Source organism: Xiphophorus hellerii, chromosome 11, assembly GCF_003331165.1.
Source record: "Xiphophorus hellerii strain 12219 chromosome 11, Xiphophorus_hellerii-4.1, whole genome shotgun sequence".
NCBI lineage: Eukaryota > Metazoa > Chordata > Actinopteri > Cyprinodontiformes > Poeciliidae > Xiphophorus > Xiphophorus hellerii.
Window position 1 is genome coordinate 17,802,122 of NC_045682.1, and position 23,650 is coordinate 17,825,771.

Consider the following 23,650-nt stretch of genomic DNA (forward strand, 5'->3'; position numbering starts at 1 on the left):
GGTTTTTTTAAGAAAGCATTCACCTGAAGGAAATGCCACTTAAAATAAGCTGCACACAAGTTGATCGCCCTCCAACCTCCAACCTCCTAGCCGGATGCTCAAGTCTCTCTTCTGCAGACTATCCAGAGGAACCCTACCTTTAAATGCTGCTGGCAGACACACGGAGGTTTTATGCCTACAGTGGTGTCATTTTGTGTTGTTGATCTTGTTGTACTTCACATGATGTGTAAGAAAAAATGTCTGCAGAGCAACCCGACTTCTTACTTCAAATGTTAACAAGCATGGAGATATAAATAATTATATTAACATAGTGCCCATCCCAGGGGTCCTTTAGTTGGATCCCTATTTCAGAGAAACAGGGAGCCAAAAAACCCTCTTTGCTCTTACTGTTGAAACCTGTACCAGTGGCGTCAGTGTTCTCTCATGACTGTAAATTCTTTACAGAGCTGGATATTTTTAGATGCTCAATGCATGCATTAATACTCATCTACCTGTGTTTCTGTGTGATAATCAGTTTCTGAATCATATTTAGCATTCACATGGTTTTCCTGTATTCGGTGTATCCTGGCATCCATGTGAAGCTGATTACATTCTATTTCAACACCCTGTGGAAGTGGATCCATTTTTAATGGCACCAGAGGCCAGGTGTATGCACCAGGAGACTGGATATTAGTTTCACAACTCTTTACTATCATGAAAAGAAAAATAGCCACAAACATTCATGCAGCTTAATATCTTTTGCTTTGTCTGTGGAAAGTTGCTGAAATTGTCCTCTGCTCAAGAACATTCAACATGAGTAACACCTCAGAATGTGTGAAGAGACTCATATTTCCGAGGAAATAGTACGCTGACCGCATCCCTCTGCTTTCAAACCGGTATGCATCCCAACTACAGCTTCCTCTGTTTTCCTGGGAGTTACTAACGCGATGGTGTAATTGCATCTGTTCTTTTTAGCCGCTGACGTGTTAATGGCTGTGTGTGCGCCGATCGGTGACCGCACATCCTGAACCACAGGAGCCAAGTGGGAGTAAATGCTCAAAGGCAGAGTGACTCTGCTTCTCCCAGAGAGACTGAAGCCTTTCTGTTTAACCCCACCGCCGATTTAGGCAGCGTGTTGCATTTCTGCCACGTGTTTGTTCTGCAACGGCTAATCCTAAAAGGCTTACAGCTCCAGTGTGTTGAACAGTAAAAATAAAACATGATAAATAAAAGTCTTCACATTAGAGCAAGCCCACTTGGAAGAGAAAAACAAGGCAAGTTCAGAGCTTTCATCAGTCTTCCTCTGCAACATTTGTCCAGTCAGCATCTAAAGTAGTCGAATCTCTGAGAGCAATTAGTACGTCTCAGCTGCTTCCCTTCAGCACTTTTTTTTTTGTCAACATTTTTTCAGCTCTTGTTTCAGTTCTGAGGCTAATCACTGTCTCTGGTGGGTTTCTCAAACAGAGTCATAAACTTAATCAGTTTTGTTCTAATCTGCTGCAGAGTGAGGACTTTCCCCCCTTCCTGTGGTTTGATGCTTTAGGCTGCTTTCTCAGTTTTCTGTCTTAGAATCTGACTTTATGAGATACCAAGATATTGCGTAACATCAATCATAGCTTTATGACTTTGTTGCTACAGCGACTGGTAATTTTTTGTGTGTTTTAGCTTTGTGTCATGGATAAAAAAATATATATTTTTCCTATTTAGTTTGTCAAGTTATTCCCCCCATTGACCATTGTTTACAATAGCTCCTTTACCAAACCCTTTCAATGGAATGTAAAAAAAATAATAAAAAAAACATAAAAGAAGAAATCTACCAACATTTTACATAACGGGCAGTATTTGTTTTTAATTTTTGTATGAAAGTGTTTCATGTTGCTCTGACTGATGTCTTCATGCAGGGCCATTTCCTGAAGTGTCACACTAATGTTGACATATTTGATGTGACTTCTTGACCAAGAAGGTCACAACATTTTGTCATTTTGAATCTTATGTGCTAAAAACGTTAAATAAGTTATTCTGCTTTGTAAACTTTGCATTCTGATTTGTACATTATAACATTTGACAACTAGTGTTTCAGCTGCCCTCTGTGCATCTCTGCCTATACTGAAAACATTCCAAGCGCAATGCATGGAGGAGGGCATATCAAAGACAGACGGACGCCTGCAGCAACTATTGCAGTCTCTCTGCTACTATTTTGCAAGCTATCCAAAACATGTTCCACTTAAAATTGGTTAGCACTTGAACAACATTTAAATGGAGTTTGCTAAGGGACTCAAGTCAATCAATTAAAATGTCTTGACTATGACCTCGGTCTGATACTTGGGATTTAATAGTGATAGACTCAGTCTTTATGGTCCTCACTGCAACCTCACAGAATTAGACTTGTCTCTGCCATGCTTCAGTGGCATGTGCAGCTCAATCAAAAGGGAAAGCCAGATTATGTAACAATCTGGATATGGACATTTTGGCATGGTGGGGCCGATGTGGCACGTGCACATTCAGGGACGTAACGTGTGTGCATATGTCAAATGGATTTTCCCTAATCCGATTCAGAGGGAGGAAGGCTTGAATTTATGTGCATCTCTGGGGATGCGATAAAAATAGTTTTTGTCACGCCGGTGTGTCAAAGAGTAGTTCTGCTGTGCTCTAGTAACCACACCACGATAATCAGAATTGGCAGATGAGTAGTTTGTCACTTGTTAAAGATTGTAGCATGAGTCTGTATTTTTATTGCTTTTTTGGAATAAACTGTTTCTAATAGCTGGTAATCCATCAATTCTTCATCACTAAACAATTACGAAATAAATAAAGTGTGATCTGATTAATGTAGAGTTTGGTTGTAAGTTAATTAATATAACATGTTGAAGAAGTATGACAAACAATTTCTGCTAGTCATCCACTGCCCAGTGTGTTAATGATCAGTAAAGATAACTCCAATGGTCATGAAAATTGCCCCAAGTCCTCTGGTCATTTGGTCACACAGTCCGTCATTGGGATGTGACTGTCTCAGCTGGTGACACTACTTCTTACTACATGTGTCATTTCTGATATCCCACAGAGAAGACCCACAGGTACTTACTCTCTGCTTGAAGTATTTTGAGAAGAAGGCCAGATTATTGAAAACCTCTTTCAGTATCATATGGGTACTCAAATGTTTCTAATATATCAACATGGCTATTCCACAGTGTATCAAAGATTTGATCAGGCAGGTCTTCCATGAAAGAGACCCTAGAGCCGTCCCAAAACCGTCAAAGGGTGCATTCACACCAACCCTGTTTAGTCCCCTTTAATCGCACTTTAGTTCGATCGGATGTCTAGAAATCTGGTTTGTTTGGGGAGATCTGAATGTGCCATTGAACTCTGATGTGGATCAGTGGTTGCATTAACGGAATATTTTCCGTATTTGATCGGTTATTTTTTTAAACGACGGGAAAATTTAAAGCCTGTCGGTCATTTGACAGGTTATAGTTAACACCCTTGACTGGTGCAGATGCGCAGACATTCTAGACTTTACGCAAAGAGTTCATCATAGAGGCAACTAAAATCAATTAATAAAAAAAGATTTTCTGAATATCATCTCATGAACACTGAACTAAATGTGTCTTTCTGACCGGGAGCTGACACCTTGTTGAAGAGTTATGGACCGGACGCTTTGGAGCGTCTGGTTGGGAAGTGCATTGCAAACCTTTGGTTGAAATGGAGCGTTTAATTAGAGTCTCCATTACATACAGAACAGAGAAAACTAAAGAGAATTCAGCGTTGAGCTAATCCATTTATAGTCTAAACAGAGGAGCCGGCAGTTTATCTTGGGGAAATAAATAAAGTTAATTTTAATTAGACTGTAACAAGCATAGTCTGCTGCACTTTTCATACAAAAGGAAGTTGCGCTTAATGTCTTTTTTATGTGCAGCACCACCAAAGGCAAGGGTTTAAAAAGATTTCTCAAAGGGTTTGGTTTGTTTGACACAATACGGTGTGAAAGTGAACCGCATCAGCTGAAAATGTAACAAATGTTGCAGCATTGGTCCCCTATCGAACTGAGTCTACCGGATTATCAGGTGTGAAACACCCAAAAGGGACCTTAAATACCTTCTTCAACCCTGGGAACACATCGGGATTGCCCAGGATTAACTGGAAAGTGTTGCTGGGAAGAGGAACATCTTGAACCACTACCTCAACAGAGAGATGGATGTGATTCCCAGGCTGCCATATTCTTTGTCTGGATTTCCTCTGGAGCACATTAACTGTAAATGATGGAGTTTACTGCCGGCCAGCAGCTCCTGGCTGACTTCGACTCAGTCCCAGTTCTGTCTTCATGTGTTAAATGTTAGCAGTTATTTGGCTGTCACATGCCTTGTCTCAGCAGACGGACTCTCTGCAATTCTGGACAGCTTCCCAGCAGACTCTCTGAGGGGAGTTTTAGTAAATCCAGGAATGTCTCGGCTGTTGCACCTTACAGAGACCCGATGTGACCAAACCACTTGTCTTTCTCCAACTTCACCTCTCAGAAAGAACATCCAGTACTTCTACACTCCAGGGGTCATAAAACCAAATCTGTCATCTAAGAGTTCTTTTCAAACATGTCAGTTGTTTCTCAGCCACACAACTTAGGTTAAATCAGCCACCTAATCCAAGTGTTTGCCAGATGTATATTTAGTTATTTATTATATTTAAATAACTAAATATTTAAATACATTTAAATAGTTAGACATGCAAGCTTTGAATATCGATTCAAAGCTTGCATTTCAGCTTTGAATCAATGTCCTCGCATCGTTTCATCCCTACTGTTGTCCTGGTCAACAGATGAATCTGTTCTTTCTTTTCTCTGAGCTGTAGCTATAGAAACAGCCATTCAGACTTCTTGTCACACACATGAGCAGGAAACAATCTGAGTCAGCCTCAAGCACTGTTGTTATGTAATACAGTAATCTCTACTGCCCCCTCAGTGCCATCTTTCTCTGCTTTGTGTTCAAGCATTGTCTTTGCTTTGGGCCCGTTAAGGAGTTCAGGCTTACGTAAGAAGTTCATCTCTTCACAAAAAAATGCTCCCCAGTTTTATTTAGCAAAATAAAGATGCTGGAAATGACTAATTTGACTATTCCAAATGAACATGTCTAGCTTATAGCAGTGAAACTGAGATCTGGCTATCAATTTCAAGTCTACCTTGACTTCTTAGTTGCTTCCTTCCCTGCAGGGGTTCTGCTGTACCATGACAACCTGAGTTCATTCAGTGACGACCTTCTCCATTATGGATGCAGCTTTTGTCACTGACAAAATGTTATAGTTCAACATGCAGCAAACAAGCAGGAGCAAGCTAGCTTAGCTGATCCTTTAGCAAGAGTCAATAAGTTGTACATTCCAGAAGTTACTGATATGAACTGTATTTATTAAATTCTGTCTTACAAAACTTTTAGAGAAATCCGACAGCAAAGAAACACTGATTAAATCCAGCGTGGCACCGATATGAAATATGTACCATTATTGATTTTTGATATTAGTAATTCTGCTATGGCTAAAAACCAGTATTTACTGATAAATGTTTCCCTACCCTTTTAACACCTTGAAAAAATTACCACACCACAATCACTGTCATTGTGCCATGCCCAAATACGAAATACCACATGGCCAACCCCCACCATTCCCGTAACATGTACACAAACAGCAACAAGATTAAAATAAACATCACTTATCATCATTATTATTATTATTATTATTATTGTCCCAGCTTTACTACACAGCCTGCTAAATATGACATGTAGCCAGTCATAAATTGAGATGACGGAAAGCATGGAGGGGAATCCAAAATACAGAGGACAAAACAACTGCTATGGCACACTACAAAGTCAGGTGAATGTGAGAGACGTCTTTTTGTATTGTTTTTGTCTCTGTTAAAAATAGCCCGCAAACCTATCGCCATTGCTTCGTCCTTGTCTTCCATGTTTTTTTACTCTGAAATGTTTGATCTCGAAAGGTTTTGTGAGATTTCCTGTCTGACACCTGAATGGTTGTGTGTGTGGTTTGCTGTATTTGCTGTGTGGCTGTAGACCACACAATCTGGTACCAAACCTGATATATCTATGATTTCTTATTCCCTTCAGTCTCTCAGATTTTGAAAATCAGCCAATAATTTTAAAATCTTGCCATGTGAAGTAGGCATTAGGTTGGTGTTTCTATAGTCATCCATCCTTGCTAGAAAGTAAGGATGAATTAAAAATTTTTATAATTTGGTCTACTAAAAATTTCCTACAAATTGAAAAGTATCTTAAATATAAAACTGATTTTGGATGTTACGCTTCTAAAATAACCACTGGTTTAAGTATCAGATGTTTCACCATCATTATTTTGGTTAAGCTCTGGTATCCTTTGTTGTGGTTGATGTTAGAGGGTGTGTCATGTGTCTCAGTGTGTTTGTGCTCCAAGTCTGTGGGGACCATCACTATACCCTGAGGGGGCTGAAGCCTTTTGTGTGTGCGGGTGTGTGTCTGTGTGTGTGAGTGCTCCATGACATAGACAGCAGTCATGCTGTAGGGCTATGGTAACCACCATCCTCTTCCTCCTCTGCCATCCATGCCCCATCTGTCTCAGCCAATCGGCACAGAAAGACCTCTCTTCCTCAGCCAATGGTGAGGCTGGCATGTTTACATGCTCCCGGAAGGCAGGGGCCATCATTAAGCATTCAGGTTAGTGTAGCAGAAGAGAGGAGTGGGGGAGACAGGAAGAGAAGATGAGACCATTATGAGTTGGGGCTGATGGATGCACTCGGGCAACAACCAGTCAACCAGCCAGACGCAGGTGAGCAAACATATGTACTAATTCATCGCAAATTTGATTACATTCGGTATTTAGAGATATTTCTTCAATAAGTTTATGGCTGATAAACCAAGAATCCATTAGGCCATTGGAACTTTTCTCTTCTTTATGTCTTCGTATACATGTGCTTTTGCTGGGGTCATTAAAGATTAATTGCCCCACTAAGCTGTTGCCATCTGGTCTCAGTGTGTTGTCTATATGCTTATCTCAACGGATGCTGTTCAGCCTGATTGGCTCTTTGACATTTCAGAAATCCTCAGTGAGAAAATAAGGGAAAAGGCCAAATGCACAGAATTAAGCTGTCATGTGAACAGGTTCATGATCTTCTGATATGGGATTAGTGAGTGGGAGTAAAAGTAAGGTGAGGAATTATTTCCTGTGTGTGTGTGTTTGCATGTGGTATGCCTTCATTTTTCTTCGTTTCCCCTACACCAACAAGCTGTCTGTGGATGTCTGAATACATCACATTAAGCAGGTCACATGACACAAACGGGCAGGAAGCTGAAGCAGCCATTACGCACCATATTTTATTTTGATCGTCATTGTAAAGGGTGACAAACACTTAGATAGTGTCTAAGTAAACAAAATCTATATTTGTAATTATCTCCATTGAGATATTTGTGTACAAACAAGAAAACATATCAGTAAAAAGCCTGTGCTGCATGTCTTTTCCCCCTTTCTCTGCCCCTTTCCTTTTGGCATATTTAAAAAAAAAGGCCCCTAGAGCTGCAAATATTCTAAACTTCCCCGTTCCCCACCAGAAAACAGAACATGAATATCCGTTATAACGCAAGGTGGTTTTTAAAAGATTCAATTTTATTGTTATTATCAGTAGTAGTATCAGTTTGAATACTATTTACACATGTTGTAGACAGTAAGGGAAGAGTAAGCATGCTTACTGTGTATGTTTTTAAGTGAACATGTTTACTGGGCTAAAAGTGATTAATTTTTTGTTCTGCTGTTTATACTGAACACTGGGAGGCTATAAAAGCTGATATTTGTTGTCTCCTCAGAGGCAGACCAACAGTCTGCTGCTTAACAAGCGTACTGCTCAAGTCTCAAAGCTTGCCAACTGGACTCTTAAAATCATTATCATAATGACAATAATGTGTGGCGTTTCTTTTGTTTCCATCACTTTCCACATAGCAGTGGATTTTTCTTGTGAACTACAGAAAAGTGTTGGTGATTAACAGTTCACCGAGACACGGAGGGAGAACATAAAGCAACTTTGACAGGCAGGCAAAACTCTCTGAAAGCTTTACCTTTCAAGGACTTCAGACTGTGCAAATGGACATATTGGACAATTTTGAAATGCTGTTTTTTGAAATCTTTGTATAGTTTTATATCTGTAACCAGTACATGCATATGTGGAGAGACACATGAAAAGTAGTGATGACATGACCATCAGGACTAGTCATGTCAACATGACTTTTGTTCTGTAACAGCTGCACCTCCCCACCCCCACATGTTGCTCAGTAATCTAGTCTAAGCATGTCCTGCATCAGAAATCCATCCATCTAGAGCAGGGGTGCCCAGAGTCGGTCCTCGAGGGCCGGCATCTTGCCCGTTTTCGTTCTCTCCCTGGTGGTAGTAACAACCTTTTCAGCATGTCAATGTTCTTGTTAGTCCTTCTAATGAGCCATCATTTGGTCCAGGTGCGTTGAACCAGGGAGAGAACTAAAACATGCAGGACACCGGCCCTTGAGGGCCGACTTTGGGCGCCCCTGATCTAGAGAGTTGTTGTTGACTTTACACTGATATTCTAAACTGGCTCTGTTTTCAAGACAATGTTTACGTTCCTCACGTTTGAGGTCAAAACTTCCTCTCATTGTCTTCCTTCTATCTTAATTAATGTAAGCAGAAGCAAGTTGTGGGACTGCGACATGGCCACCGCACAATATATCTAAAAGCAATCATCATGACAATGTCAGTGTCATTCATCCTTTGCGTTTTGATATTTTTAGCCAGTTAATTGGAGAGTGGTACATTTTCATTATATCTCCTTATCGGGTATAAAACTGTAATTCCTTGGCTGTAAACGTTTTGTAGCTTAAATGTAAAAAAAAGGGATAGGAAATAAATGGAATTTTTGTATGCAGTAATCATGCCAAGTAGTATTAACATTACAGAAACAGCCAGAATGATGTGGCAACAGATCTCTATTTTAGCATATTAGTGATTTATTTCAAAAAGGATGATTATTGGAGTTCTGAAATAAACATCAATGCAGCTGTGACAACGCTGTGGTACTTTTGAGGTCTGTTAGCCTCAAAAGTGTCTTCTCTATGAAGGAAGCCATTTTTAGGAAAATGGTTTTTAAAAATGTTCAGATTCAAGTTTTGTCAAATCAAATCATTTAGTCTTTTTACAATAAAGCAAATCCTATACAGCTTTATGTATAAAGCTGTAAATATGGTGAGACCATATTTACTCATCGTTCATTCAGAGTGGTGAAAAGAATAAATAACTATCACAGTATCACTTTATTATTATTATTATTGATATTACAGAATGTCTTCTGCCTTTTGTATGGCTCTCATTAAAACATTTCTGTTAAATTAAGTAATCTAACTGCTACAATTTAGCTAGCCACTTTTACAATTTGTTTGATCCTGCTCATGTTTAGAAAAACACAAAATAGATCAAATATAAAACTGCTACTCTTCCTTTGAGTGTATAGTACATCCATGAACGTCCTCCATCTTTATTTCTTCCCAGGCTAGTTACGAAACTAGAGTATCTTCTCTGCCTTATTGACTCAAAGTAACCCCCAATGCTTTTAAGTGGTGCGAAACATTTCCTTGACCCTGAACTACTCGGTCCAACACCCTCAGTGTCTCAGTCTTACTCCCTCTTAGCTGCATCATATTCTCCTAATTGGGCTGTGGAGCCCACTAAACAGACAGCACAATCACCGATTGGGTCGCCCCACAGGCTTTAGCCGGGCTTTTGCATTTTAATGACTTTATTGTAGTGCTTTTGTGTCACTGCACGGTTTGATTCATTTTCCATTAGCACATGTCCACCAACGGACACGCACAGTTAGTGGCACGCTGAGGAGTAGAAGCACACACAGCAGATTTACAGCACTTTTTTACTGCAGGTGTGTGGGCACTGAATAGCTCTTCAGTACATGTGACTGATTTGTCTCCTCAAACCTGCTGCTAGTGTGAGGAGTAGTTCGGCTGTAGTGAAAGTGTTTCTGGGTCTTTAGGTGTGTCTCCATGTATTCGGTGGAGCTCGTTTCCCATGATGCGTGGAAGCTGTGTGGCATTTCTAACCCGTCTGAAATATGGAGATCTATGCCAGGTAGTTGTAACATATAGTGACTGGCTGCTATGGCAACATCTCCTGGTTGAGTTTGGGGGATGTAGTGAATGAGTAGGGGGACTGCATACAAGTACAGGAGGGGTCCTTATCTCTGGCTGCCTACAGGCACATGGCTCATGAAGATATCCAGCAGTTGTGGATTTGTCTGTCCTTCGGCATATTAAGGGACAATACTGCCTTCTATCAGCCTGTCCCCCAGCAGGAAGTGCTCTACATGTGTGCACACTCCATGTGGAGTAGCTAGATAATGAGCACCCTTCTTCATCTCAGTTAGCTTCTGATGATTTTTGATTTAATGGTGAACTGCAAAATAAATATGTATTTGTGTGGTCTCAATGGTTCATGCTGATTAGACTTTTACTCTCCCTCATCCACCGTTATTTCTGAGTGTTGTATGGAGGTCAACCCTCTTATTGGCCTTCGTTGGGTTTGCTTCCTGAACATAGCTGTTAGTCCTATCGGAGGGTCCGGCCATTATCAGCTCGATCAGGCTGGATTAAAGAAATGAGGAGCAAAAATCCCACTTTAACCTGTTTATCCAAAGACCACAGGAGGACCATAGGAGTTCAATAATTACTTTTTTAGCTTAAAACCCTGAATTATTATCAAATTTTTTTCTCAGGAAACCATCTTTATCAATTTTTCACACTGTTCCCATTTTGCCACATGTCTAAACGAGAAGAAATGCTGAACATTTGAAAATAAAGTCCTGTCTCCTATTTGAGATGCGTACCTTAGTTTTGCATAGTGCATGTGTATCTGGATGAAGAGTGTAAAATATACAGAGGACTGTATATTTTAAACTGTATATATACAGTCCTCAACAAACTTGCCTCAGTTTGTAATTATAGTTTGCATATTTACAAATTATAAATAAATGACCCGTAGCTTGTGGCCCACATATTTTTTGTTTTTCAGAGCTCCACTTGAAGTATCAGAGCCACTCTGTGAAAATGGTGACCATGAGTCACACACCTCTTTTTATCTTTGTCCTTTTCCATGTTGCCTTCTGTTTGCTGCTGCTTCTTCTAACTTCTCAATCCTTCTCAAGTCAGATGATGGATTAATAGATTTTAAACACGCTCCGAACACAATGCACTTTTAAACAAAAGCCATTTCACCTTTAATCATCTCCAAGATATGGCCTCCCTCGTCCAATAAAATCCCAATTTAACGCTCCGGAAGCAAACTAGATTGGAATGTGACGGCGTGCTGCGAGACTCATCTGAAACATCTGCCCATCTGTTGCTGATGCATGAACACGTGGCCGCTTGCTTTCTCTCTCATTGTATCGTGAAGTCAGATGTTGTCTGGAAGAGATGGGTGTGTTCATGTATTGATTCCAGTTCAGATGGTTTCAGGACGAAGCAGCTACCAGTAGAGAATGCAATATACCGCTCCTCATCTGCCTCTTTGGTCAGCAGCTGCTCGTTTTAAGCCAACAGGTATGCTTCTTTTTTTTACTCATAGGTTTAAAATAGGGACGTTATGAAAGAGTATTATTTGAAGTGTTTTGATCTGTGAATTTGAAGCACTGCACTTTGTAGCTGGTTGTGTTTCTGCTATAAAAAATTGCTTTATGAGTGTGGAGTGGTGTAACTGGGCGCGGACACAGGCCATCACCAAGGCTTTTAATTTCCCCAGTGTCAACCCCTAATTGATAATTGCAGAACAGGGAGGTGTAAAAGCCTGAATGCACTGCATCAACACACTCACACAAACACAATGACTGTGCATTCGTCTTGCTACTAATGTACTGCTGCGGCTGGGAACCTGAAACTTGGCAGCTGAAATATTATTCCAGATTTTTTTTGTTTTGTTTTTGACATAGTGTTTTGTCTTGTCTTTAGAGAGTTTTCTTGAAATCGCTTGTTATCTTCAAACACTCTGGAAAGTGGTCATGGAAGGTGTGGAAAAAACGCTCATCAGACGCTGAAAGGTGGAATATCGGTTTGTGTGATTGTCGGGTTGTTTATTCATTTTCAGCAGCTCTCACAGTTTGCACGCCAGTTTCTTGGTGCCCACACACTGTTGGCTGACTGCAGGCCATGATGTAATCCATTCTCTCCTGAGAAAATTGCTGAGGAAGGCAGCACAGCTCCCTGATTAGATTCTCACGCTGTAGCGGCAACTTTTTCTCACTGTGATTTTATTAGTTGGATCCATGTGTACAGTGAGTTCAGCGCTCATAACGGATGAAAGGAGAAGACTGGGACAATGGTTGTGTTCACTATACAGCTTATTTTATCAGTCATTATGTTGTGAAGTTAGTTTAAAGCTTTAGAGTTGCATCAATGGATTGTAAAGACAGCCATGTTTTATGACTTATGTTCAGTTCTTGACATTTATTGACAATCTGGTGAAATCAAATCAAATTCTCTAAAAGTCTTGTCAATGTTGTCCTGAGATTAGATTTTTTTAATGTTTCCAAGAGTTTATTTCACCCTTTATTTCAATTTGTATTCTGTTTTTAATTTTCCAGGAATCAAACTAATTTGATTAGTTGTGCTAGTCATTGTGCTAATGGTCAGTAGGTTAGCAACTAAACTGAAAATGGGCAGAGGTTGGTCACCTCTAATTTTCTAGAAAATTATTTTAACTTAATGATACAATTACTTGCCTATTTTAAACATTTGAAATGTGTGGACTTAGTATAGACATATAGTCAAATTGTGGAGAAGATGTCTGAATTTGCTCAGTTTTGGATGAATGGGAAGTTGTTATGCTTTATAAACTATCCTTAATTTGCATAGTGGACAGTGCTGCTCATTGACATATTATTCCAGATTTCCCTCTTGGGGTTTTCAGTGGTTTGTGTGAAATGTGGAAACTGGAGGAGTTTCAAAGCCTTGAGCTAACAGTATTTTTACCTTGTGGTAGTTTATTCATATCATCTCTCTGTTTCAGCTTTGAAGTCTTTACTGTGACAAATTACACCGCTTATGTGGACAAGCAGAAGACATTTGGATCAACCTCACCGGTTGTCATGGCAGCCTTTGCCCTTTCCAATGAAACCAAAACCCAGATAGTGAGATATTTGGGGAGTGAGAGCTGTCTGTCAAAGTGAGAGTGATGTGAACTGACACGGTCAGAGGTCATTACACCCAATGAAAGGGTGCAATGGTTATTTAGTAGCAACTCCCTGCAGCTCAAACTGATTTATTATGCAACAATTGTGTCTTTATTTGCCTTATAGCTGTCTGCAGCTCATATCAGCAGGGACTAAAGAGTCTTCAGTTTTTAGACAACGAGAGTTTAATTTGGACAATCAGAGAAGTGCCACTGGATTGCATATCCAATGTTCATCAGATTTCTCAACACCCACCAGTTTGGATTGGTCTGCATATGCACCAAATCCACACCAGGTTCTGATGAATGAAGCCACGTTTCTGTTTTCTGCCAATTAGTTTTGGTTAAATTTTTTCAATTATTGTGCATCACTTCAACTATAATTGTTTGCTTTCGTCGAGAGGTGTCTTCTAGTTAGATATGGTTCTTTGATTCACTATCACTGCTGTCTTTCTGCAGCTTCAGGACAGGAAGAATGGATCAAAGTGAGGATTCAGTGAAATCTGATGGTTTTATTAGCTAATAATGTTCCAGGAATTGTGGCACTGTGATGAGTAATGCCGAATTTGACCTCATTGATTTGGTTTGTGTAAAACTGGAAATATACTGTTTAATCCATGTGACCAGATTAACTAAAATACTACATTAGACTGTATTTAACACTGTCCTGTTCTTTATTAGGTGTTTAGTTGTGAATTGGCATCATAACACAACTGAGAAGAGATCAATGGAATTGATTAGATTCATGACTGTGACAGAGAGTAAACTGAATTTGGATGTAAAATCTCCTTGTGTCACATTTCAAGATTCTCTTGAAAGATGCTTAATGTGTCAAATAGATAAAAGTAAAACTGTAATTTTAAGGAGATACTGAGATTATTAAAGTTTGTAGTATTGTTTTAATTGTACACCTTGGTCCTATTGTATCTTATTATCTTGTTTACATTTTTAAGCTAAAACTGCTGACGTGTTTTTCTTCCCTGGGAGATTTAAACACTTTCCTTTTGGACACAGTCTCGGTCACACAAAGCAGCTACAGTGAGCAAGTTTGTAAATTCAGATCAGTGAGCTCCGTCTGTGGTATTTGTGTGCGTGTGTGTGTAGGCGTGTGTTGTCCTAGTTTAAAAGGTTTTCTGGTGTGAGCCACTCCTTAATAACAGAAGCCTCATTGATCTGACTCACAGCAGAGCCCAGGAGTAATTGTGTAGAGCATGTATCTGTGGTTTGGGTAACAGAGGCAGCCCCGTTTTCCCAAAGCTTCTTGTGGGAAGTGCAACTTTACAAGAAAGCCGTAATACTGACGGATTCATCTGTATTTGATCTCTTTCATTTTTTATCACATTATCCCCAGAGTCAACGGAGCGGGAATCAAACTGGCAACCCACTTCTTGCAGGGTGAACTCCTACCACTGTTGCCACCAATACCCCAATTGGATGAATAATTGTCCCACAATTATTGTGATAAATTATATTGTTGTTTTAAAACCATTTTCAGGTAATCTATTGATAACGACGTAATAATGCAAGTTCACCACCAATAATCTTTCATTTTTTATTGAATACTAAACACTGGAACTGTGAGATATTTGAAATATCAAAAACAAAACACGGCATCCAAAAACAGCAAATAAAACATCATTAAAAATCACACTGTGGAAGCCATGAATAAAATGGATTATGATGTCTCTGTAAACAAAATTGCCCTTCAAAAAATATTCATCAGAATGGAAATTATCATGTGATTAATTGCTTGTTGCGACAGGCTTAATGACAACATAGAATAAAGTTCAAGGAGTGGAAATGATAGGTTTATTTTGTCCTAACCTGCAAAGAATTAGTCGGAGACAGAGATTAGTTTTCTTTTCTTTTCTTTTCTGCAGAACAGGAGAATTGAGAACAGACGCGACGAATCGCTGTCAAACACTGTCTGGAATCAATTCTGCCAGATCTTTCTTTGCATTTCTCTTTATTGTATAGAAAAAGGAGGTTGGGCTTCTTCACACAGTCACACAGAGAATTGACCAACCGTCTTTACATTCTGGAACCTCCTATGGACATGCCCTTACAAGGGCATGTGACTGACCACAACTAATCAGTTACATATGGAACTAATAACACATGAATGTTTAACGTTTTTAGCAGGCAAACATCCTAAACAAAGTTAATAATATACTACAAAAGATTAATAAAGTACTACAAAAGAAAGAGAAGTTAAGTAAATATAAAAAGAAGAATAATATGAGAGTAATAATATAAAAAGAATAATATGAAAAGAATAATATGAAAACATAACTTGTAAAATAAACTCATAAGTAAATGAACAGGAGGATAATTTTTCTAACAGGAAATGTTTTACAACCCTGGCTTTACATTGTTTGGTCAGTTTTGACTTTGTAATCACATTTTCATCCTAATAAAGCCTTCCGTTTTGTTACCAGTGATGACCAAAATCCTCATTAGTTGCCTAGTAATTGTTCTGAATGAACTCTTTGAAATTTACCTACCGGTACATATAAATTACCCGATACTGTAGTTACACATCAGCCTCTGACACGGCGTCTGTGATGACTTCCATTAGTCCTCTCATCATTTCCCTGTTTCACTGAAAGCTTGTATTTGGTAAAGCTTAGTCCCCCTGTTTGCACATCAGGCTGTGGGCGTTGTATATGTGATTTGTATCTTGCTCAAAGCTCTCTTTTTAGTCTGCAGTGATGTGTTTGTGCCTTTTTGTTCTGCCGATGATATAATATGGCAGGAATTTTGTCCGAGTGTGACTACTGGGTCGCCTCAAAAAGGTCAGCTTTGAAAACTTTGCTGACATGAGTGAGACATTTCATGTTAATTGCAGAGACACTGTTTACTCTGCTACAAAATATTACATTATTAACAAATAAACTACGTGGGAAGTGTCACCATAATAGGGGACTGTTTTGATTAGCAAATGAATCGTTTACACAGTTCCGTATTTATTGACAGTTGTAGGGCAAAGGTTTTCTGTTTTGTTTTTTCAGACCAGGATGTAATAGTTAACAATAACAGTTGTTTGTGCTGGTCAGCTTTAAGTTTACTAGCCAGACTTTGGTGTAAAATCCATCAAATAAATTTTTTATAGTATATCTCACTTCTAAAAAAAGACACATTTTTGGTTTTTCTTGTTTTTAGCTGACTCTGATCTCTTTTTAAAGAATTTAACACCAGAAGATATAACAAGGCATGATTATGACAAGGTATGAGGGCTATATAAGTTAATTTAGTCCAAGTAGGGCTGCAACTAACAATTGTTTTATTAATTGATTATTCTGGCGATTAATAAGATAAAAAAAATTAGCACATTCTGCAGATATTTTATTTAACCACTCAGCCCTTGGTTTTACAGTGTAAGAAATGCATTAAAGGATGCAAATAAACAATTAATTAAATTCATTTAAACAGCAAAATAAACAGACGCAATAACACAGCATTCCTTTGGTTAATTTCAACTCAGTAAATCTAACTGTAAAACATATTTAAAGACAGTGGTGTTTTTATCTTAAATGCAAAATGTTTTTGTACAACTTTGGCTTAAGTACTCCTCTGAAAATGTTTCAGTAACGAACAAAACAAGGTATAATTTAACAGCTATATTTCTTTCTAGCAGCGGATTACCTCACACCTCCAGTTTTGGTTGTTTTTTTTCCTTTATCATGCAGGCAGTTCATGTGTATTTTTAATCCATGTACTCGTAAGAAAACACCAAAAATATTGTTTTCTTACAGTCCGTAAGAAAACAATACGGACTAGAAAACGGTCCGTATTCTAGTTACGGACCGTTGACTAGAATACTGTCTGCTAACCAGAGGGGGCCAGCCATATGCAAATGAAGAGTGAGAAGACCACATTTTACATCTTCTATTCAGCAGCGGCTCTTCATGGATGTGTGTTTATTACACGCTCCTGAGCTGGCTTTGGACGTTGTTGGATAAACCCCTAGAGCCTTCATTTGAATAAGTGCTGGCTCAAGGTTTGAAACAGTGCAAGCATTGAGCACTGAGAAGCACCACGCTGGCTGTAGTTTTCATATCACTATTTCAGCGGCAGGCCACACATGTTGGGTTTTGGATCAACTCATTGTTCAGTTCCAGACTAAGAAGTTGTGCTGCTAGTGTTTAGAGGGGGACAGAACGTTGCCTAACAGTAACAATGGACAATTGCCAGTGAAGAGACAACCTGCTGCAACACTTATGGCTTTCTTCTTTGAGGCTGTGTGCGTCATTCGTTCTCTGTTCACTAGTGATGGTGAGTTGCAATGTGCTATTGGTTTAGCTGTGGCTTCTAAATGTGTGTGTGTGTCTCAAAACCAAGTAGAATGTACAGTCATCATCTCTGAATTGCTGTGCAGATTTTATGAAATAAGCCTAATTTTCCTCAAGGGCTGAAATGATTAATCAGATTAATTGTGATTAATTGATAAATCAAATAATCGTCAACTAATTTTGTAATCGATGGAGTACACAGACTTAAAAAAGGCCGTTTGCTGAAGTAATGACATACTCGGAGCAATAATTAAGCCAAACGTGTACAAAAATATTTACATTTTGCATTTATGATGAAAGAAAACCCTTTTCTGTTGATGTTTTCTATCCATGTTAGAAGTATTTTTTAATTGCAGATACGTCCTTTACTACAAGTGATCAGGTGTACACTAAAAGAAGGCTACAATTGCATTTTAGGTAACTAATCCTCTTGATTAAATAAATGCTGAAGTGGTTAAAGGAAACATCTTCAGAGTGTGCAAATTCTTTAAATCTGATTAATCGTCAGAATAATCGATTACTAAAATGATTAGTTGCAGCCCTGCTTTCCTCTAAGGCCATTTCTTCGTACTCGGTGTGATCTGCTACTCCGTCACGCTCCATTCTGATCTTATTCCAGTCTAATCCTGCAGACATGGATGGCCAAACAGAACCGGCTGCAGCTGGTGGACCATCTAAAACATTCTCTCTCTCTCTGTTGATTGGCAGCAAATCATTAACAGAAAACATTAAACATACAACAGTGAAGCGACATTAATGTAGCTCTGTGACGAGAGGTGAAAGCGGTGCTGTGTGAGACACGAACATTTCCAGGCTAACTAAGAGGAAGTGATATTCTCCATTCTGTAAACCTCAGGAGTAGAGAAATGAAATCATAAAACAACTAATGCTACCATGGTGATGAAAGGCAGTTTTATCCTCCTCTTTAAATCTCTGTCTGGTCGCACGGTTAGAAAGCTGAACACAGACAGATGTTAGAGACAAAATTTTCAGTCTCCACAAAAAAGCTCTGGTGACGTCATATCAGGGAACTCAGATAATCAAGAGTTCATAACAGTCCACCCACTTGTATTTGTTTTATTTTTCCTCTTTATTTGCATGTTTCTGATCTAGGATAATGTTTGTAGTCGGTACGGGGACAATAAATTGTTTGTGTGAGAAAATGGATGGATTTTTGGAAAGTTTGACTCCGATAGAAAACCTGGTTTATGCAGAGAATGATAAACTTGTAGAATTTAGTCTCCGTAATATTTAGTGAGCATAGCTGTCATGAATAGGACCAGATGGAAAAACTCAAACAGGAACACAAAAGGATCACACTAAAGTTTTGAAGATAATCATTGATAGAATTGTTTTTTTTTTCTTTTCCAAATTTCAGAGTACTTTTGAAAAAAACCTTCTTGAAATGCTTACGGAGAAATCCAAGCTTCATTGTTGAGCAGGTATTTTAATCTTGATCTGTTTTTGTGAATTAGCAGCAGTGGGTCTGGCTTGTGCAAAAGATAGTTACAGTTACTTCCTCTTCCCTCTCTCCCTCTGTGTGGCTTTTATTAAAACTGCTAAGCAGATCTAATGAGCTGAAAGACTGACCAATCACATGCCAAATTGCCCTTCTGAGAGACTCTCACACACTTCACACCAGTAATGACGAAATCAAACAGTTAATATGCGTAACGGTCGGGATGGATAAAGTAAACTAGACTACTGTATGCACTCCAGCTCTCTGCTCGGCGCAGTTGGAGCTGTATTTCTGAATGGGCTCTGTGTCCTTCAGATGTTTCTCCAAATAGAAAATAAAGAGCAATGATGGCCGCCTGCTTTAAAATAGATTTGATTTGGATTCTGATCAGCATGTTAGCATCTTCCTCACTTTAATACTTCACGCTCCACTCGTGTCTTCCTGCAACGCTTCACGGAACGCAGCTATTTCTGCGTATGCATGACAGCTGCATAAAAATCATGTCCCGATTCAAATTCTCAATTATCAACACACACACAAGCATGCAGGTACCAGATGGAGGCTCTGATTGACAGGTGGGCCTAATGACTTGAGGTACATGTCACAGACTGCATGTCCAGCCGAGCTGCAACATTAACTGCATGATGTAAATTGTCCCAGTGGGGTCTGAGTCCCGCTTTTCCTATTAATTTTTATCCGCATCTCATTAGAAACGACTGATATATTTTATGCAAACACACCCGCCCTATAAAACACCCACACAACTCCCACACAATCACTGTAAAACATCACCGAAATTAAATTTAGAATTTTTAAACACTGCTGATACAGGTTGTCTCATTGAGAGTCAATATCTCATTTACAAGAGAGACCTGTTTTGATCAAACATAGCATAAAAAATACAAACACAGTAACAATACAAGTTATTAAGAAATCCAACTAAACTTAATAAGCTAATAAAATGTGAACCAAAAACAAGAGCAAGTTTCATAAGAAAGCTCTCTTTGTCTTGAAAGAAAACAAAAGAAATATGCTTGAAAAGGACTGTGCTAGTTTCTGTGGGAAAATCAGCTGTGATAACATAAATCAACCTCTTTTTTAATTTTTTATTCCTTTCTCATTCTTCGAATATCTAGTTGTTATTCCAGTCGTCTTGTTTTTGCTGCTGCTCTTTTGACCTCAGGACAGGAGTGATTTCACAGTCAGCAATGTTCCCTTCCACCGGAGCTGTCACCACTACTCAGGGCTTGACTGCCAGTGTTCACGAGTTTCGACCTGATTTCTGACACAAAGTCTAGTACATGACTGTGATTCCACAAAGTTAAAGTTAGCTCTTGGCTTTGGACTTTTGGTAGTTTTTTGCTTCTAGGGCTGCAAATAATTGGGGGGAAAAATTGGCACAATCTGCAGATTTTTCATTTAACCACTTAAGCCTTCTTTGTACAGTATTAGAAGTACATTAAAAGTTGCAAATAATTAATTTACTTTTGTTGAAAAATAAATCAGCCCAGACTTCCTTCATTTTGGGAGCTTGGTGATCCACCGATCTTATCTACCTCGGCAAGGATTCTGGGTAAAACAGATTTGCAGACAAAGAAGCTTTTAACTTAGATGCCAAATTTCTAGATTGCTTTGTGCAGTTTTGGCTTAAATACTGCTCTGAGGATGAACGATTAATCGATCACTAAATTGACTATTTCAAAAACAAATTAATCTCAATTACTTTGATTAGTCGTACCAACTCTATTTCATATTTTCAGAGCTCTGTCTGAAATGAAGATTTTCATTTTGGGTCTAGTTGCTTTATCTCAATGCTTTCACAGCAAATTGTTATTCAGTATAAGAATTAATTGCTTGGAGTTGTATAAGTGGCTGGAAAGTGATGCCTGTAACTTGAATCCCTTTGTTCTGTGGTGAACTGTTAACCTGCACTTTTCCTGTATCAGAGCAGCTGGAAAGCACTCCAGCCGTCCAGCTTATAACCTTATCCTCTGTCAGGAAAACAGAGACTCATGCACAGTGACTTTTATTATTTATGCTCTAATTATTTGGACATTTTCATGGAAGATTGTATTCTGTTTTACTGGCGAAAGTCAGGGCAAAATGTGCCGCAAATGTATCGTATTTTTATCTGCGCACGTGTGACGATAAACCTGAACTTCTCTCTCCTTCCCCCTCCACATACAGACTTCAATTATAATACAGATGGCTACGACGGGGACGGAGCCGAAGACGGCAAGTCCCAGGATAGCTCCGAGACGCTGCCCTACATAGACGAATCGCCCACCATGTCCCCCCAGCTGTGTGTGTCTCAGGGGCCTGATGGTGAGGCGGTCTCCCCCTCGCCTCTGGAGGTAAGAAGAGGCACACAAATACACATAACAAGGGAGGGAAAAACGTTTTGACTTGGGAAAACTATTCATACCCCCTGGGGTTTATTGAGGTTTCATACACTGTGAACATACCGTTCCTTAAGGGATACTTGGTGGTGACAGAATCATGCTTTGGGGATCCTTTCTTTTTTTTTTTACTTGAAACTGGGTACCTGTGTTTGTCAGTCACACAAAGTATTAATGAAATACACTGACTCTTGTGGGACTAAATGTAAAAAATTAAAGGGGTAAAAACAATTTTTCAAGGCAATGTAGGTACTGTAGGTAAATGAACAGGACGTAACAGGAGGGTAAATTGCTGCCCCTCGTGGTTGATTATGTGGTAGATTGCTTTCCACTGAATATATTTAAATCAAAACATTCGTACATGGATGAGTAAAGACATAGCCTGAAATACGTGAGTGATTTTATTTTATTTTTTTAAGATACGTACGTTAGACTGATATGTAGCAGTGCGTGCTACTAGAAACTCTACCGTTAATTAGATGACAGCATTTCCTGTGTAAATAAACGTTGCTATCCATCCTGCAGCACTTCATCCTTGTTTTCCCTCAAACATCTGATTAAAGGCTCTTAGCTACTCGGCTCCCAGATCTGTTCTAAATATGAGATGATTGATGGCAGCTCCTCTTTCTGTGTCAGCTCCACACATTCAGCTGAAAAGATTAGATTAACTGAGGGTTGTTATGGGCTTTGATGTTAATTACTTAATTCTGGTAAATACATTAGATGTATTTACCACATCCAAGCATGAGAAGTTGTGTTTAGTTCTCACCATGGTGCTTGTTATGTTGCATAAGTTCAAAAATGTGGCTCTGTAGAGTCTTTTTGGTTATTTTTTCTTTTTCTTTCCTGAATTTGTGGATTTACTGACCTGTTTTTACTCAAATGATCAACCTTCCAGTAAAACAAGCCAGTGATTTGTTTAAGGCAGCAACTAACGATTATTTTAGTAATCGATTAATCTATCTTTCATCCTGATGATTTATCAATTAATCTGATAAAAAACGAGACATTCTGCAGATTTTTCATTTAAGCATATTTTACACCATATTGGACAAGTAATTTGATTACTTTTTATGATAAGAAAATAAACATGTTATTGCCTAAAATGCAACAACATGGTATTCCCTTAGTAAATCTGAACCGGATGAAGCTAAAACTACATCACCTGTGGAGTAGCTTGGCTAAAACATATTTACAGACAAAGGTCTTTTTTCTCATAAATGTATGTTTTTTGTACAGTTCCGGATTAATTGCTGCTCTAAGGGTGTTGATTTTTTTATTTTTATTAAAGGCCATATTTTTGGAGTCTGCATACTCCAGTTAACGATTAATTGATTACTAAATTAGATGACGATTTCAATAATAATTGTTTCAGCCTGAGGTCTGTTGGTGCTACTTTGTGCAGCTATTTCCTCAGGAAAAAACTTCATTTTAATCCTTAGTACCTGATGTTCTTATTGAATTTAAATATAAGTTGTTGGGGTTTTTTCTTACAAAGTTCTACTGATTTTACCTAGATGGGCTTTTCTTGCAGGGAACGTTGTGACACCATCAGCATTAGAAAAAAATACATTTAAAAAAACCTTTCACAAGGTGATATTTTAGATGGTAAATCATTCTAGTGCAGTTTTGAATTGGTGCTGTTGTATATATAAACTCAACAGATTTTTATTACATATTTCCTTATGCTTCTGAGATAAGTCATTGTGCAGTTTTCTCTTTCTGATCCTCTAGTGTTGGTAACTTGACCCGGCGATCATTTCACCCCAGGACCGATAATCACCTGCCACTGTGTTGTCCACCGTGTTATCTGGCCTCCTGTAATTGTTGTGGAGGGCCACTGAAACAGATGGACTCAATTTGCCAGTCTGCGTGTAAATTAGAGCACATGTGTGGACTGTGTTAACTGAGACCGAGGGTCCATGCCATTGATCAATATCTGTCACTTTAGGAATTTTAACTTATTTGCAGCATATAACTTTTCCACATTGTCAAGTTGCAACTACAAGATATTTTATTTGGATTCTATGCAACAGACGAAGAAGAAGTGGTACATAAGCAGAGAAAAACGGGTTGAAGTCTCATGTTTTTCCAGCCTCAAACTGATTTTCTTAAAGGATAGGATCTCATCTGATCTTTGCCTGTTTGCTGTGTGCCCTACTGCTAATTTGGGCTTCTTGCACTTTCTTCATGAAGTGTATAAATAATAGTGTGACTGTTCTTCCATCTGAGTTGTGGAGCATAAAGATACTAAAGTTGACAATGTTGGAAGGATCCTGATCACAAATGAGAACAGAGGAATAATGAAA

At 38.8% G+C, this 23,650-nt stretch overlaps 1 protein-coding gene across 6 annotated transcripts in view; it reads left to right on the plus strand.

The window, feature by feature from the left end:
- Positions 1 to 23,650, plus strand: part of abr (ABR activator of RhoGEF and GTPase) — a 133,046-nt gene that overhangs the window by 24,654 nt on the left and 84,742 nt on the right. For 3 of the 6 annotated variants that reach the window (XM_032575608.1, XM_032575609.1, XM_032575610.1), the window contains exon 2: positions 21,130 to 21,296. In XM_032575608.1, the coding sequence (XP_032431499.1) occupies positions 21,130 to 21,296 (167 nt within the window). Of the gene's footprint in view, positions 1 to 6,716; positions 6,775 to 11,480; positions 11,568 to 17,396; positions 17,467 to 21,129; positions 21,297 to 23,650 lie in introns of those variants that run through there. The other 3 variants (XM_032575614.1, XM_032575611.1, XM_032575613.1) reach the window with 3 other exon arrangements.